At 42.6% G+C, this 17,235-nt stretch overlaps 1 protein-coding gene across 5 annotated transcripts in view; it reads left to right on the plus strand.

Annotated features, from left to right (window-relative positions):
* chid1 (chitinase domain containing 1) overlaps window positions 1-17,235 on the plus strand; it is a 163,882-nt gene that overhangs the window by 145,194 nt on the left and 1,453 nt on the right. For 4 of the 5 annotated variants that reach the window (XM_012960959.3, NM_001008104.1, XM_012960960.3 and 1 more), the window contains 2 exon segments: window positions 15,846-15,926; window positions 16,673-16,715. In XM_012960959.3, the coding sequence (XP_012816413.1) occupies window positions 15,846-15,926; window positions 16,673-16,715 (124 nt within the window). 5 annotated transcript variants of the gene reach the window in all.

Genomic DNA, 17,235 nt, shown 5'->3' on the forward strand with positions numbered 1-17,235 from the left:
CAGCCAGCTTCAGAACTTTCAAGGGTTTGCAACGCTCCAGCTCTCTATTTGAATGACGCTGTACGCGCCCTATCCCCTACTGCGCATGCTCACAGCGCCAGCGTGATAAGATAAGGTACGTGCCTGCAAAGAGAGGGGCGGGGGTGCGCTCCTGGGTGGCGCTGCGCTCTGACAAACAGGGCTCACCAATCAGAGACGCCGCCGGCGCCCATGTGATGGGAGGAAGCAGCCCAGCTGCCATTTTTGACACTGGAGGTATTTTTTTAGCAACTTTGGATGGCTTTGGCGGGCCGGATTGAAATCGTGAATGGGCCGGATGTGGCCCGCGGGCCGTAGTTTGCCCACCCCTGATCTATGCAGACTAATTTTGTCAGTATTTTTAATTATAAAGTCCCTTTCTATTATGACTATTGACTGATGGGTGGGTGGGAAGCTGCTAAAACTAGATGAGTCAAACTATAGACGGAGAGGAACATGTCCAAGTTATATGGAGGGTATTTCTGAAACCAGTAAAGCATAGGCATGCCATAGGGGTGCCTTAGTTGTTTGCCTAACATCATGTTGGCTGGGGCAGACCAAGTCATTCTACTGCCTTATGAGCTGCCCTTAGTGGAGAGGGCTGTGCTTTGAGGAGGAGTTGACCTTGATGTTAACTGATCACCCTTTCATGTAGGATCTCATGCTATAGACCCTGGTTCGAATCCATGTGACACTGGACAAGTGACTTAATCTGCTATTTAGGGTGCATTTAATGGTTGCCTTGCTTGCTGTAAAGGGAGAAAAGCACTAAATAAATGATACCCTACCTTACCCCTTTACTGCCCTTAGAACCAAATCACGTGTGTGTTTAAGGTCTTTGTTTTGTGCTTCCTAACAATCTCTAGGAAATGGAACATTTATGTCTTTCCCACCGCCGGTAATTTGCACTTCTTCTAGATGTTTCCAACTAGTGATAAAGAATAAGAAGCAGTTACCGGGGAGTGCTGCTGGATTTCACACCATTACTGAAAACCAATTGGGCGCTTGTGCGTATTTTTCTTTTAATTAAACAACGCAATGAAATATATCCCCCCCCCCCCCCCCCGAGTGCCTCGGTGTTTGCTTCATTACTTCCCCAAAATAAATACCTCCACTGAACCATCAGTAAGTTTCCTAGTACGTTCATTATCCCAGGGCCTAGTTATCATGGTGTTTAGTTTGATTCCCATGGGCTCCTAACAGAACGAGCCTCCCGGAGCCACAAGTGCAGCCAATGCAGCACCTGGGAAATCTGCTCTCGGCCCAATCTCTGCATTATTCATGGAGCTTTTCTGAACCTCCTGTCCAGCACAATGTAGCCACGAGTCACAGACAATTCTAGCAAATTACCGGCTGCATTTGTACAACAGCCACATGGGATCTAAAACTGACCATGACCAGATCCAAATGTTTGTAAAAATCCAAAAGCTACAATTTGGGTTGTGAATGACATTTTTTTGGAAGCAGTTCTCCTCTCAGACGCTATAAAGCCATAGCTAAACTTAAAATACATTTTTTCTGGTTTGAATTATTTGCTCTTTTTGTTCTACAGTTCTAACCATTGGCACCTTGGCAGGTGTAAAGATATGGATGGTGACATCATGATGCAGGACGGTGACATAGAGGTGGGTGGGTGCTACCATCGTGGGGAAGAGATTGTGCAGATTGTGGGTAGGGTTGCCACCATTTTTTGAGGGAATTTATTGGCCAGAGGGGGAGGCAGTGACAAAGGGGGCAGTCTGTGACCTCAAAAGGGGCGGGTAAAATACTGGGTGGGTGGTAATGCTAATAGTGAGTCACAGCAGCAGACATTTGTCTGGGCTTCTGAACTTTGAAACCCAAACAGGTGATATTGAACAGGACCAGGCCTTTAAAAAACAGGGCTCTCCGGTTTAAAACTAGACAGGTGTCAACCCTATCAACTCTTGAGCATGGAATTGTAACTGGTTGCTAGGGCTAGTGGCGTAATGTTTTGCAGTTTTTTTTTGTTTTTTTTTGGTTGGGGGGGAGCTGAAAACTGGGCTGTCTTGGTCAAAACCAGACAGGTGGCAACTCTACCCATAGTGCACTTGCACCCTTTATATATATATAAAATATTAATTTTCTAGACCCACAATTTTTTAATAACCAGCAACTACAAGGGAGCATTACAATAACAATAGTGGGAGTTTAAAGGGGCAGTTATCCCAGTGATATTTTATACTGGCACACAGGTCCGCAGTAAATCTGTGCTACCGCAGGGGACAAAGCTTTCCCCTTCACTTACCTTTGAATTGCCACAATTAATGCACATTACTCGTGGCAATCCCACTTAATCTTGCGAAATTGCCTCCTTTCCCATTCTCCTGTGATGAAGCTGGTTGACGTAAGTAATTTGTTTTATTGCAGAAGGTAAGTGAATCTGCGTTACCGTCGGTGACAAAGCTCCCCATGTGACCGTACCCTAAGGCACTTTGTCGTTTGCCTTTATGTTCTTTTCTCTTTTTCATTTAGAAGATTTCCACTTTAGAACAGGAGAGGATCCGAATACAAAGGGAAGTGGTACCGATATGGGACCCGTTATCCAGAATGCTCGGGACCTGGGGTTTTCTGCATAAGGGGGCTTTCTGTAATTCGGATCGTCACCTTAAGTCTACTAAAAAAAATATTTAAACATTAAATAAACCCAATAGGATTGTTTTGGCTCCACTAAGGATTCATGCAGCTTAGTTACCATCACTGTTTTATTATTACAGAGAAAAAGGAAATACTTTTTTAAAAATGTGAATTATTTTAACTATAAATTTCTACTCTCAGGATGAAACATCTCTATCCTTTAAATTTCAGGCTGAAGAAAAGCCTGATAAAAACGTAAAAAGTTCAAAACCCACTAGAAATACAGAATAAAGAGCAGCAGATTGTCTCAGTGTTTGTTCATAATAAAGTGGTACAGAGAAGCTGCCCGTGATTAGAGGCGCCTCCAGGCCTAGCTCCCAATGTAGAAGACGCGGCTCAGACAAGGGGGGAGCCCCATTAAAGCTGACAGGTTTATGGTGCATTCGCTGCGCTGATCTCATGCCTTTTATTGCACCACTTACCGTATGAGTCACTGCGCCTAGAGCGGCGAGGGGAGCACAGGGCGAGTCAAGGTGCACGTAATTAAAATCTGCGGGCAGATAAAGAGCAGATTAATTAAGCAATGATTCCAGAGAAGCAAATGCCAAATCATGACTAATTGGTTCTGTTTGGGGGGCAGGGGGATAGGAGAGGGGGCTTGTCTCACCAGTGGAATGGCCGGGGCAGGGGGGCTCAGTAACACACCTGGGGCAGAAATCATTTTAATCTGGAGGAAAGCCAGGAATAATGGAGGCATTTCTGGGTCACTCTGCCTCGCTCTAACATTCTAATTTTTCAGTTCTAATGTTCTCTCAATTACATTATAGTGGCTTACGTGCTCAATAGCGTTCATTTTATAAAGGCGCCTGAGGTGTGGGCCTTTTATGTTTATCAACTCAAAGATTGCATTTCTCATAGGTCCTGAAATAAAGGATTAATATTAAGAAATATCATTTAATATGCATTCAATACAGAGTTTTAGTGGATCTGAAGCAGTATCTGTATGATCGTTGCTATAATCTGCACTGCTTGTTCTGACAACAATGCTGCAGCAGACAGCTCCCCTCCAGACAAGACTTTGATTCCCACAATGCTTTGTGAGTTCTGGGATGAACAGACATGTAGCAATAGAAGTGTGCAAGGCATTGTGGAAAATGTAGTGTTGGCTGGAGGATAGCTGGATACTGCGCTGCATTGTTTTAGGGCAGTGATCCCCAACCAGTGGCTCAGGAGCAACATGTTGCTCACCAACCCCTTGGATGTTGCTCCCGGTGGCTTATTTTTGAACTTCTGGCTTGGAGGCAAGTTTTAATTAAATAAAACCCAGTGTAAAGCCTGTAAAGCCAAACAGAGCCTTCTATAGGCTGCCAGTCCTATTGGGGCTACCAAATAGCCAATTATAGCTCTTATTTGCACCCCAAGGAACTTTTACCATGCTTGTGTTGCTCCCCAACATTTTTTTCTGTTTAAATGTGGCTCACGGGTATAAAAGGTTGGGGATCCCTGTTTTAGGGGTTCAGGTAGTCAGAAGCAGCAGTGCAAGGGAAGGACAGACAGATTTACTGCTTTTAAAAGCAGTTACTTCTACAAATAAATAATTGAAAATGTGTAATTGAGTATATTGGAAAGTTCTTAGAATTACAATTTCGTTATGGTCTGGAGATAGTGGGGCTGGGGATTTCTTCTTCTTCCTGTCCTTGACACCTATGGGTGCCGCATGGGAAGAAATGCATTTGATCACCATAGGGTGATTAATGAGTTGGCAGTCACTGTTTATTACTAGTCAAGAGCAAGTTTTCTTCTACGATTGCAAACAAAAATCTCAAATTTATTAAAATTTCAAAAAATAAAAAAACTGACCAAAAACATTTAGCAGCTAAAAGTGGCAATGGGTGTTGTATATTCAACAAGTTATTTGAAACATTTCGGCTAAAGTGAATAGAACAATGCAATTTTGTTTCAATTCAATGCGTTTTTTTCCAATTCAAGTATTTTTTCATAAAAAAACACAATATCCAATATCAGCCAATCAGCAGGTAGCATGTAATGGTCATTTGTTTCAAAACAAACATTTTATTGGTTGCTATAGGTAAATGGGCAAACTTAGTGCTTTACATTACACATTGGGGTAAGACACTTAAATAAGATAAGGAGAGGTCAAGTAATGTCTGTGGTAATGTAGAGAATTATATTACAGATATTTTACATATCTGGATTGCTTGGGACTGGGGTTTTCCGGATAATAGATCTTTCTGTAATTTGGATCTCCATACCATAAGTGCCATACAGACAAGCATTTTGTCCAGCGTTCCCCTGTGTTATGTAGTGACATAGGCACATGTAAGCACCAAACGCAGGTAGAACGCAAAGTCATTGTCCTTAGGCCACTCTTGGCCAAGATTGTTATTTTTATATCCTGGGACAGAATGACTGTTGGATTGTGGGTTTCATTTCACTATGGTTCCGGTCACATAGAAATCACATGAAAGAATTATTTGGCTTCAGATTTTTGAAGCAGGACTATTTCTTTTCCTGCCGACCCGCTGCAGTGGCCCTTTCCATAGACATGTAGGTCTTGCAGTGAGAAGATAGTAAAATAGGAGGATTGTCAGTTGCCCGGTCCTTCTGGCAATGAAAGAGTGCCGCAATCATCTCCACCTCTCCCAATAATCATCGATTTTCATCTGCGATGAGATTTATTACTGTGGTCTGAAATGTTTGAAGAGATGACTTAATGAAGTGGAGATCAATGTTCTCGGCTTCTTAAATTAAATCAGCTCCGGCTCAGAGCTTTTACATTGTTTGAAGAGAACATGGCCGATTCTGTATGGGTATTAAGTTGGTATAATTATCCCGTGATTGGATGTTAGCATGAAATAGGTCGCTTTGTGTTACAAAGCAGCATGTCAACAAACGGCAACCGCAAAAGGCTGGTGAATCCGAGTATTCTTTCCAATAAAGAGCAGCTATTCTTATATTTATATTTGTATTTTTCTATTGGAAATGTTTATAGCTAAATATATGTATCTTGCTGTATTTGCCCTGGCTTCATCCATGGTGTTAATGGCTGAGCTTGCCTTTACTATCATTTTCCATAGCCCTTCTATTGTGTTATAAGCCCCTTACAATCTAGCAAACAAGAGGTGTGGTTTTGAATCCTTTAGGGACATAATCAGCCACTAATGGTTATCCACGGCCATAGCTATTGGAACTTCTCCCTACCTTTCTTCATAGCCCATAGAGAAACACAGCCATAAAACTACACTGTATGCACCTCTAATCGAGCCTGATAGAATAATTTCACTTCAGTTCAATCTGTGGGTTGCTGGTTGGTTGGTTTTAATATTAGGCTGGTCAGCAACAGATTTTGGTCCTTTGATGAGAAAAAAAAAACCCAACCCTGTTGCATTCAACGTTCTTTCCACTGCTCAGATAGAGGCAGCCCCCTCAAGCAATCAGGCTCCGTTCATCACCAGATAAATCAGCCCTTAAAGGTTCATTAGCTGCTGTAATAACTTGAGATCCATAAGTCATGGAATGTATTAGTTCCTGTTCCATTTGCTGATTGCATAATTACAGTCAGATATATTTCATATGGCAGCACAACTCTAGCAGCCAATTAACCAGGTCCAGGGGCGGCTGCGGTGGAATAGTTCTGTGTCTGCTGCCTCCTAATTGGACTTGTCGTTTAACAATATTGTGAATTCTTTTGTTTGCCTTCTTTCTGTAGGATATTGAGACTAGTAATGGCATATTTAGAGGACAAAAGTACAGATCAATTATATAATTTCCAAGTGGTCCTCCCACGGCTTTGTTCCTCCTCCTGTACATTTGTAGGTTCCTCAGCGGCACTTTGCCATCCTCTCCTCCTCATCTGTAAAGTTAGGAAATGTTGGCAGAAGGTGCTTTGGTCAATTCCCCAATCTGTAGTTCAGTGTAAGGCTTCATCCATCTTGTTACATGCGGTTGTTTCTGATATAGTATGTTCAAAGGCTGAATTAAATTCCAGTGATGATGCCATTAGGGTTGGCGTCTATATTTATTGGCACATAGTATGTTTGGGGACCGGATTAACTTACAATGATGACGCCATTAGAGTTGCCACCTTCTTCCCTCAAACTTATCGACCAGTGTTCGAGGGAGGCAGGCAGTGACATCACAAAGGTGGACCAATGACTTTGCATCAGGGGCAGGGAATAGGTGGATCAGGGTGGGAAATGGGTGGATCAGGGTCTGTGGAGAGATCCTGGTTATGAAGAGTGAGTACTTAAAAATACTGCGGGGGGGGTAGGAATAAGGGAATAAATTCAGTTATATTTCAGGGAAATATGTAATACTGGCCCTGACACGAGCTGGTGATTTACTGGTAAATTACTGGCTGGGTGGCAACCTTTAATGCCATACAGTGAAATCTATGGAGCCTCAGAGCAGAATGGAGGCCATCAAAATCCTTTGGAGGGCCACCGGTTGCACAGCCCTGATCATAATGGAGGAATAAACCTTTACACATCCTGCTCAGCCGGAAAATTCTTTTTAAGTCTTAACCCTACCCTCAAGCTTTATAGGGAAAGACCAAGGCTGGGCATATATTCAGTTTTCAATGATGTCAGATCTAACATCTGTTTTAAGAGGAACTTTATTGGAAATGGTTAAATTTAAACATGAATGTATCACAGGGTAAGAGTGCACATACCCCCTCTGGCGCCTGTAACAGTATTGCACCTGCCCTGGGGCACTTCTCTGTTGGCAGGGGGCAAACCTGAGTCATGGTTTGAAGCTACTGATATGATGAAATTGTGCCGCCGAATATTCAACAGGGAATGCAATTATTGGAGAAAAACACCAGCAGCAAAACAATATTAGGCATCTTATACATATTCAATGATTTCATCAAATTATTCCAAAGCATCTTATTGTAAGGTGCAATGTACATTCACTTTCTCATATTCAGAAACATATTCAACCGTCACAAAAAGGGATCATTTACACCCACTCTTTGTACTTCTGTCTAGTTGGGCTCTGCGCTGCTCTGTCCTTCCTGCCTCTTGTTCTGAATTGAGTGCAGTTGCACCTACTGACACAGAGAAATCGTGGAGCTGCTGCCGCCTTGGAACCAGGTGGCATTTCTAGGGTTTCTTTAGTGCTGCGTGTCTATAGACGTCTAATGGCATTGCATTGATATTGAGGTTTCGACAGCAACAGCACTGGAATTCGGTGGGGGAACGCTGCATTATGGGAAAAAAACGTGATGACTGAGCTGGAAATGGCACTTTGCTTACTGCAAATTACCTCTATAATCTGTTGAAGGACAAGAAAGGTAGAATCACTGTGGGTGCCAAGATATTAGGTACCGCTAGTAATTCTGGTTCCATACTTCAGAACTCTTCTTCCAAAAATTCACTGACCCAAATTACTTTTCATCTCCATATTGGCCATACTCTATCAGTGTCCCAGTGCCAAACACCTTGGCACCCCCCTGGCCCAAATTGGGATTCAAAATAGACCCTGGCATCACAAGTACACCCAATAAATAATGACTGTCTATGGCATCTTACAGCAGCCCCTCTGGCATTTGCCAGAATCCACAGATTGCCAGTCTGGGCCTGGCACCCCCTATAGTGATTCTACCTTTCCTTGTCCTTATAGAAGAATACAGAACTGGTTCCTGCGTGCCTGCATTAGCTGTATCGCTTCGACGGAAAGTCACACTTAAAGCAAAAAATGACCATTTCTGTGAAACTTTCCTCACTTTTCTCTGAGAACAAAGCAGTGCGTCCATATGAGGCTAGTGCAGCGAATGCATGCTATAGCCAGATAATACCCCACAATGGCCTCCGGGAAATGTAAACCTCTCGAATGCCGAAAGCTGCGTGCCAAGTTAAATGCTAGATCAAATCTTCATGCCGCAGTTAATCCTTCACCATCTGCAGATATTCCAGAGAATTCACATCATATCTCTTTGTTTTCTGGGGGACTTTATATAAAACTACAGTGCTGTGTACTGACATCAAGCGGGCACCATTATACTCAGGTAGCCACAAAGGCGTCATGTTGCCACGTGGGCACAGTAAATGAAAACTTTAAAACAAACGTTATTATTAATCAGTGAATACAATGAAGAATCTGTCATTTTTCAATGTACTGTTTTTAGGGGATTTTGCTGTTAGTAATTGTTTTTATTTTTATCTTTGACTTTTGGATATTTCTATGGCATCTGTCAAGTCTAAAGGTGCCCATACACGTGAAGATCCGCTCACTTGGCGAGGTCACTAAGCGAGCGGATCTTCACCCGATATCCCCACCTACGAGTGGGTGATATTGGGGAACATGTAGGCTAATTTGATCGTTTGGCACTGGGGCCAAATGATTGAATTATAATGGAGGCACTGGGGCAGTCGGTTCGGGGACCGCATCAACGAGCCGATGTGGTCCCCAATCCGACTAAATCTTTCAACCTGCCCGATCAATATCTGGCTAATTTGAGGCCAGATATCAGTCAAGCATGCCCCTCGTTTCTGCCCCTACACGCCCAATAAGCTGCCGAATTGGTCCAAGGGACCGATATCGGCAGCTACAATCGGCCCGTGTATGGCCACCTCTAGAGTAGTCTCTTCTGGCATTCGCTATCAAAATGACATGTATACCTGCAAGTTTGCTGTGTCCATTGATACAGGCTGCTGTGGGAACCCTGGAGCTACTGCCATTTTTTCATGCAACAACTGTGGCAAACTTGACAACTGGAAAGAATGCCAGAGAGGCTCTAACTGGGGCTATGAAAGATACAGTTGGTTAATGTGACACTGGAGGTAGTTGATGAGTTGAGTGGAAGAGAGCAGTTTAGCCAGGCTGTGGAGATTGCTGGTGGGGGTGGGAGGAAAGAAGTGGACAGTGGATGGCAGAGTTCTGAATCAATGACTCCATATGGATCTGATTTCATCCAACCATTGTTCTTGTTTCGTCCCAAAGCCTAGCAATGTGCACTGCCTGAGCTTGGTGCTCAGCTCTGACTGCCCTGTGAACAAGCAGTGATGTATGCGAAAGTGACGTCACGGTACTCGAGCAGAGGAGAACGCGTTCTTGTGCGGTAATTTTTTGGCGTCATACAGGGTTTAAAAACTGTGTACTACACTATGGACACTAGAGCTCCCTTAACAAAGGCGTTTGAGCCGAAACATTGGGGTATTTTCTCATCCAGAGTATCTGCCTTCATATACTCTTGTTTAGTTTTTTCACTGGGTGGTATGTATTGTTTATTGGTGGATATTGTACTGTTTAAGATGCAATATTTTGGCTACAGAATGATTTGTTAAATAAAAATGTTTTTTAACTATAATAAACTATAATACCTCCCTGGGAAAGTTTTTTCCAGTGTGCAGGGTTTGTTTGGAGTTTTATTGGTATATATATAATCCTCTAATGGGGGGATTGTTGAAACCCTAGCACCTGGATATTTCATAAATTCTATATACTTATTCTTTTTGATTGTTTGTAAAGGGCAAGGATATCTTAGCCCGGAGTGCCCTCCATTATCCTAAATTTTACCCTGTGAACAAGCCTCAAGCTTTTTAAAGCTGAGCATACTCTACTCATCCAGAGATGTGTGGCCCTCTGCTCAGCCTAGCTATGAGAAGAATAGAGTTTTAGTGTATCCATCTTGTTGGCCAAGCAAACAAAACCAATCAAAACAGCGTTGTCAGAGTTGGCCATGTTTAACTATTGAGAATATCAACTGCTTAAAATGTAGGTAAGCTTTAGTAAATAGAGGTCTAAATTCAGGAGTTGGCCCTGCATGTGTTGGCTACTAAAAAAATTATTTGCACCATGTCTGCAGTCAGTTCTTGTGCCATAGCCATAGCCCTTTAGCTACTTGTTACCCTTTCACTTATAGGACACTGCTCTAGTAGGATTAGAAGCACCATAAGTGCAACAAAGACCCCTTTTTGTCATTGTCATGTGTGCACCACATCTGAGGGGCAAGAAACTGCTACCCAAATGGAAGATACATGTGCTCCTGCTGGTTATGTCTTAAGATAAACATATTGCTACTGCTTAGGGTTGTTTGGGGCCACAGTGTTTATGTGTGGTTCTCTTGGGTGAGGAGCTCAGAAGTAATGTCAGGAAGTTCTTCTTTATGTTTAATAGATGCTTTGAATTCACTTTCAGCAGAAAAAGTAGATAATGATACATTGAGTTTTTGCTGTGTCAGTCGCTTATTGAGTTCCTAGTGTTTATAAATGATCTTTCCTGGCCCAGAGCTGTCTCCTTGTTTGCCAAATATTAATGGGGATCAGAAGGCACAAACTGTTAATCATATTGACTGGAAGAACAAAGTGCCTCATCTTCTTTATTCATCTAGAGCAGGGATCCCCAACCCTTTTTACCCATGAGCCACATTCTAATGTAAAAAGAGTTTGGGAGCAACACAAGCATGAAAAAAGTCCTGGGGGTGCCAAATAAGGGCTGTGATTGGCTATTTGGTAGCCTCTATGTGGACTGGCATCCTGCAGGAGGCTCTCCTCTGGCCTCCAAGCCAGAAATTCAAAAATAAGCACCTGCTTTGAGACCACTGGGAGCAACATCCAAGGGGTTGGTGAGCGACATGTTTCTCCTGAGCCACTGGTTGGGGATCAAAAATCTGTGTATAAGAAGCCTTAGCCCAAACCCTGTTTACTATCCGATTTTGCTCAGGATACTTTTCTTTCTTGCCTCGACGAGCTCCATAATTTAATGGTAATCTCTATTTGGCACTCATCAAACCTGAAATATATTTCTACAGGGCTATGTAACATGACTTGTGCTATATAAGAACCAATATTATGTTACTATATCATTAAAAGTGTCCATGGCTGTGCCGGAGTGCCACTCTGGTGAGAGCCGGGTGGCCCAGTCCCAATCTCTTTGAACAGAAACATATTATTTGTTACACTTTTTATAAAAGGCAGAATTGAAATTGAATGAAACCTTTCTCCCCTCCCTTCCTCGGATCCTGCAAAGCCAATTTCACTTTCATTTGGAGCTTATATGTGCTTCTCAATTTGATATAGGAGGAAAATCTTTCTCCGGCAAAAGAAGCTTGTTTTCATTCTGCCGGCAAAATCCCCATTTATTGCAAGGTTTAAACTTCTCTCCCTGTAACTATTAATATTATTTTATTGCCCGCAATCTCATCAGAATTTCAAAAGGCCCACAGAAATGAGTCTTTTCGGAAAGAATATCTGTATGTGATGAAAAGAGTAATTTGGCTTCAGCCTTGTGGGGTCCCAAGCAGCGCTTGCTTTACAGAATATTGAATGCAATTATAGAAGCAGCCCCTTCCTACTCACGTTACTTGCTCACACAACCCTGAAAAGGTCAAAGTCATAAGCCTCTAGCAATTTGTATCCAAATGTGGTGGCATTTGTTTCATTCACCCGTTGCACCATGATTGATTATGATCACATTTGACCTTCCCAGAGTGAATAACCAATCACAGTGCATGAGAAGTTCACTTGCTGCAGTGCTGCTGTTTCAGATAAAGAAAGTCCAACTTGGGGCCCATCCAGTTGCAGTTCAACTCCAGGCCAAGTGGAACAAACAGCATGTAGCACATTCTTAGTGCTGAGCTATAGAACAGGTCACCGGCACCTTATGGCCCCAATACTAAAGCAAAAACAGTGGCAATTCCTACTTTGGCTAAGGAGGATCTATCACTTAACTTTTATTTAGTAACATACAAGGTTATGGGACAGTGTCTTGGGACCTTTTTCCTTACTTAGAAGTGCTGGCAGGGCTGGACTGGCAATCTGTGGGTTCTGCCAAATGCCAGAGGGGCTGCTGTAAGATGCCATATACAGTCACTATTTATTGGGCTGGTGGGAGGCTGTTTGGGCCTCTGTGTATTTGAAATGCCTGCGCCTATTTTGAATGTCAGTTTAGACTGATGTTTTTTTTTTTTTAAACATTGATCTTGGGGTTGACACCTATCTGGATTTGCCTCTGATAGCCTGGTTTTTAGAGGGTCTGTCTAGGTCAAAACTGCCTGCCTGGTTTTCCAAATTAGGAAATCTGTACAGGACTCTCCATGATTGATACGGCCAATCCAGCACCGCCTCAGGGGTCCTAGCCACCTGAGGGGGTGCACATTGCTAGTGCAGAGAGCGTTATTTCTCAACTCGCCTCATGGGAGCAGCACCCCTGGGCCAATCACCAATCACACCTGAAATCACTGCCCCACCTCCAACTTCACCCCTGACGTCACTGCCCCATCCCTATTACATCACTGCCCACTCTCCTGCCCAGAGCGCCAGTAACCAAAAGGCGGCATGCCCTAATTGAATTCCAAACCAAAGCATACAACCTAAGGAAGAAGACACACTGAGCTACTAGTAGCAGCTGTTTTTTCAGCTACTAAACTCCATAAAATACCCCGTCGTAGACAATACTGAGAATTGCCTCTGCTAAAACACAGGTACAGACAATTACCAGTAATTGATCAGCATTGTCTAATTTTAGTAGCCACGACAAGTAGCTGCTACTAGTAGCTCTGTGTGTCTTCACCACTATGGTGCTATGCCAATGTTGTACACTATGCCCATGGGCCGAAGGTACAGATACTGTACTGTGTGAGGAGCCATAAGTGGTTTGGCCGTTAAATTAAGATGACTTGACCTGAATGATTAAGAATACAGGAGTTGCAGACAATGCACCCTACATGGTTGGATGTAGCGCCTCAGCAAGTGACCAGTACCATGGTACAAGGATATCTATCGGCCAGCTTTAGGGGGAAGCAGTTCAATGTAGTGTAGAGCTACAGACCAATTGCCTTTTTTTCTGTTTACGAATTGGTTTATACAGTACATTTTGTCATCTTGTGACATTCAGGAGCTCTGTACAATATTAAATATTGCCTTAGAAAACTGTTTTTTTTCCAATGACATTTAGAAACATGCAATTTGCAAAAGCTCCTTTAGAGAACAGGGAGGACAAACACAAACAAGGAAAAAATCCAAATGTCTCCCTAGGGAAATGTCAGGGCGCACCGCCTTATGAATGAGATTAGGTGGTGACCCTTTTATTAAGGCGCAATCTTTATAGTGTCTGCAACACGTCTAGACCTGTAAAATGGTTGTCAAACACGGTAATGTGTCTGGAGAAAGGTGCGTTAAGACTTTGTTGCTGCAACTTACGGGGTTGGACACTTATTATGGTCTATACTTGTCCAAATATTCTAGAATTCCTCTGCAGGGGAGTGGGTGCTTAGAACAGACAAAATTGTGCCTGGAATTGGCTCTATGTGGTTCCCTTGTCATGTTTCCCGCATATTTGATTGGCCCAGTGTGACACTTGCTCCTGGTTTATCAATGCTAATAAATAAGTTACAAGTTACTAAGGTGGTTGTTCATGAGCATAGCATCTATAATGGCATTTGGTCTTGGTACCATAGGTGCAACACTCAAAGTACTGGGCTCCCTTGCACTAGGGTACCCTGCAACTTGTGCCTTACACCTAATTAATGGCACTAGGCAGAAGCACTTATGTGAATGGCATTTTAACTGGAGCAGTTCTACTTTGGATTTGGTTCGGCCAAGGCCATGGATTCAGCCAAATCCGAATCCTGCTGAAAAAGGCCGAAGATGCATCCCTAATTACTGAGAGGTGTAGCTAATAACTAAACACATAGGGAGGCACATCTGGGCAAATAAAAATAGCTGAAAAAGCAAAATGTAAAGCTTTTATAAGAAATACGTCCCTATAAATGGAATTCTTACATAGCTTCTCCTCTTTGTCTGCAGGCCTGGATCTGTGGGCTGGCCACAATGCGTGGGCCTAGGGTGGCAAAGTAAGATGGGCAGTATGCCGACCACTGGGCACATCTCCACTGGGCACTGGACACTTTCCCATTTGCCCAGTCCCCAGTGGAAGCAATGCAGCCGATGGGTGAGAGGGGGTGAGTGAGCTATGGGGAGGGGGTGCAAGCAACATGTGGACCTAGGGGCACAGAAAGTTGAAATTTGCCAATGTCTGTCTGTTTAGAAGGTTTATATATAACAGTAGCATGAAATCTATAACCTTATTAAAAAAACCTTGCTTGCCCTAACTAATAATGCCATAAAAGTAGGTTTCCATCCGGAAACATCTCGCTCGTTGTTCATCAAGATAAAATGCATGTGACCAGTAACTTATAAAGACCTCTCTGCTCCCACATTTTAGGGGCTTATTTATTATGCTGCGTAGAATTAAATTCACCAGAAAAAAACAGCGTAAAGAACTGTGTAAAATAAATAGTGAATCTATCGAGGTGTGTTTTATTTGACACTGTCTGAATGCCAGATTTCACTTCATTATTTCCAGAGGAAGTTGTTTTAAGAAAAAAATGTTAAAAAATATAAAATCGCGCTGTTTTTGACATGGTGGAGCCTGGAGATGTCTGGCAAATTGTATGCCAATTTTTTACAGCGCGTAATAAATCTGTCCCTTAATGTTTCAAGTGATTAGTAGTGTAATAAATATTCAGATTCAAGAGTTATACATAGATTTGCCCAGGGATGTATTTCTTACCCGTAGCTCCTCAGATGTTGCAGAACTACAACCTTTCAATGTGCTTTTACCTTGGTAATATGTTTCAGGGTTCTGGGAGCCATAGTCCGTCAACATTTGGGGAGGCAAGGTAAATCCTGAGTGCCCCCTCATACAGGATCATTTCTGCTCACATTGAGTTTGGCACAGACTTTAGGAAACAAGGAGATAGGGACAATTCCACCTCTTTTTGATTATTGGAAAGCTGACATTTGATTGGGTAGGGAAAGTCCAGCCCTGCAGGTACAGTGATACAAAATGGTTTGGAGCACTCTGTAACTTGGGTGCGTTATGTGTAAATCCTTCATTTGCAGAATTCCAAATTACATTAGTCAATATGAGTAGTGTGGCCCAGTGTAATGCAATGATCATAGTGTGTCAGATTTCTAGCCCTTACCTTTACTTACCCTTATGTTCCTCTCTTGCCCCCCCCCCCCCCACAGATCTTACTGATTTCCTTACTTCTTACCCCACATCCTCAGTTCCCTCTGCCTACCACTTATATAAGCCCTCATTCTCTCCATGATCGTTCTTCACCGCTCAGCCTCCCATCTTTCTCTCCAATCCACTCTTGGACATAATCTGAAATGTTATAAATATTGGAGCGTTTGCCACCAGGACCTCTTATGTTAACTGTGTTGCCTCCTCTTCTTATGGACCCCTCTTCTTTTCTGCAGATACATTGAGATCCTGAAGGAGCACAAGCCAAAGCTTCTGTGGGACCAACAAATAGCTGAACATTACTTGGAATATAAAAAGTCAGTATCTGGATATAATCACTGTGTATATATCATGTTGATTTGGCTGTGGGCAACTTGTATGTCAGGACTGGAGTAAAGGCTTCCACCAGATTACAAATAGGAGAATCTCTACATGAGATAGACCTGGAGATAGAGTAGTATCTGCCAAAGGAAAGACAAACATAGAACCTATGGGAGGTGTTTAGTGACATTGCCAATACTCTGATTTTATATTCGATATTTACAATGCATTTCACCTACAGACCCTAGTTAATGTCTTTCCCTACACATGTAATGCCGGCAGTACCTTAGTCAGTGTCCCGTATGGAACATGAGCAGTCGTCATCACTGTCTGTCAATGGGATCTTCCTAACCCTAAGCATGATGGGATATAAACTGCTTCTGTATCTCTCAATCTATGTAGAAGTCCCTGTTTCTGTTACACTTATTATAGGCAGTGTTTCCTTTATTTTGGGAGTTATCTGTATCATACTTACAGACTCCACAGGTATAACTGGAAGGAAATCAGTCTGCCTAGGCTGAATTGAACTGTTATAGCTATTTTCTGTATTTACAGCCTGTATTCCATGGTGTGAAGATTAGAGTACACAGCAGGTCAGATGATTCTAAGCTTTTTTTTAATTGGGGACTTTTCTGTTGAGTTTCATCGATATGGTTTAACCAACATTCCTAACATAATAGGAAAGATATTATAGCGAGGGTCTCACTGCCTTATGATGAGATTTTTTTTTATTATTTTTCAGAAACAAAGGTGGAAAACATGCTGTTTTTTTCCCAACACTGAAGGTGAGATGATATCAAGATGGTTTCCAAATATTATTCTCAAAGGGACAGGTTGCCTTCAAATGAACCTTAAGTACGATGCTAACAATGATATTTTACAACAATAGTTAACTGCCCTTTATTTTTTTTTGTTAGTTTTTGAGCTTTTTTCTTCCCATTTTGGAATTGCAAGTTATCTGTTTGCCTGGGTCCCACTTATGGTAGCAGCCAATCACTGGTTTGGTTTGCAGGCTGAAGAATGAATAGGATAGGGTCTGATTGTGTAAGGGATTTTGATGGATGGTGAGTCCTTCAGGCGAGGACTGGTTATTGTGACCAATCAGAAACAAGGCAGATACTGTAAAAGCAGAGGATGAAAGTCAGGAACAGGATAGGGATAGAATACAGGATTGGCATGGAGATAGCAAAGAGACAGGGAAGGGTGGGAACAGGACGGTGCAGGTGAAAACTCTGGGACAGGTAGGAGCGGGATGGAGCAGTGTAGAGACAGGAGTAGGAATAGGACTAGAGCAGTAACAGGAGC

Source organism: Xenopus tropicalis, chromosome 4 (genome assembly GCF_000004195.4).
Source record: "Xenopus tropicalis strain Nigerian chromosome 4, UCB_Xtro_10.0, whole genome shotgun sequence".
NCBI lineage: Eukaryota > Metazoa > Chordata > Amphibia > Anura > Pipidae > Xenopus > Xenopus tropicalis.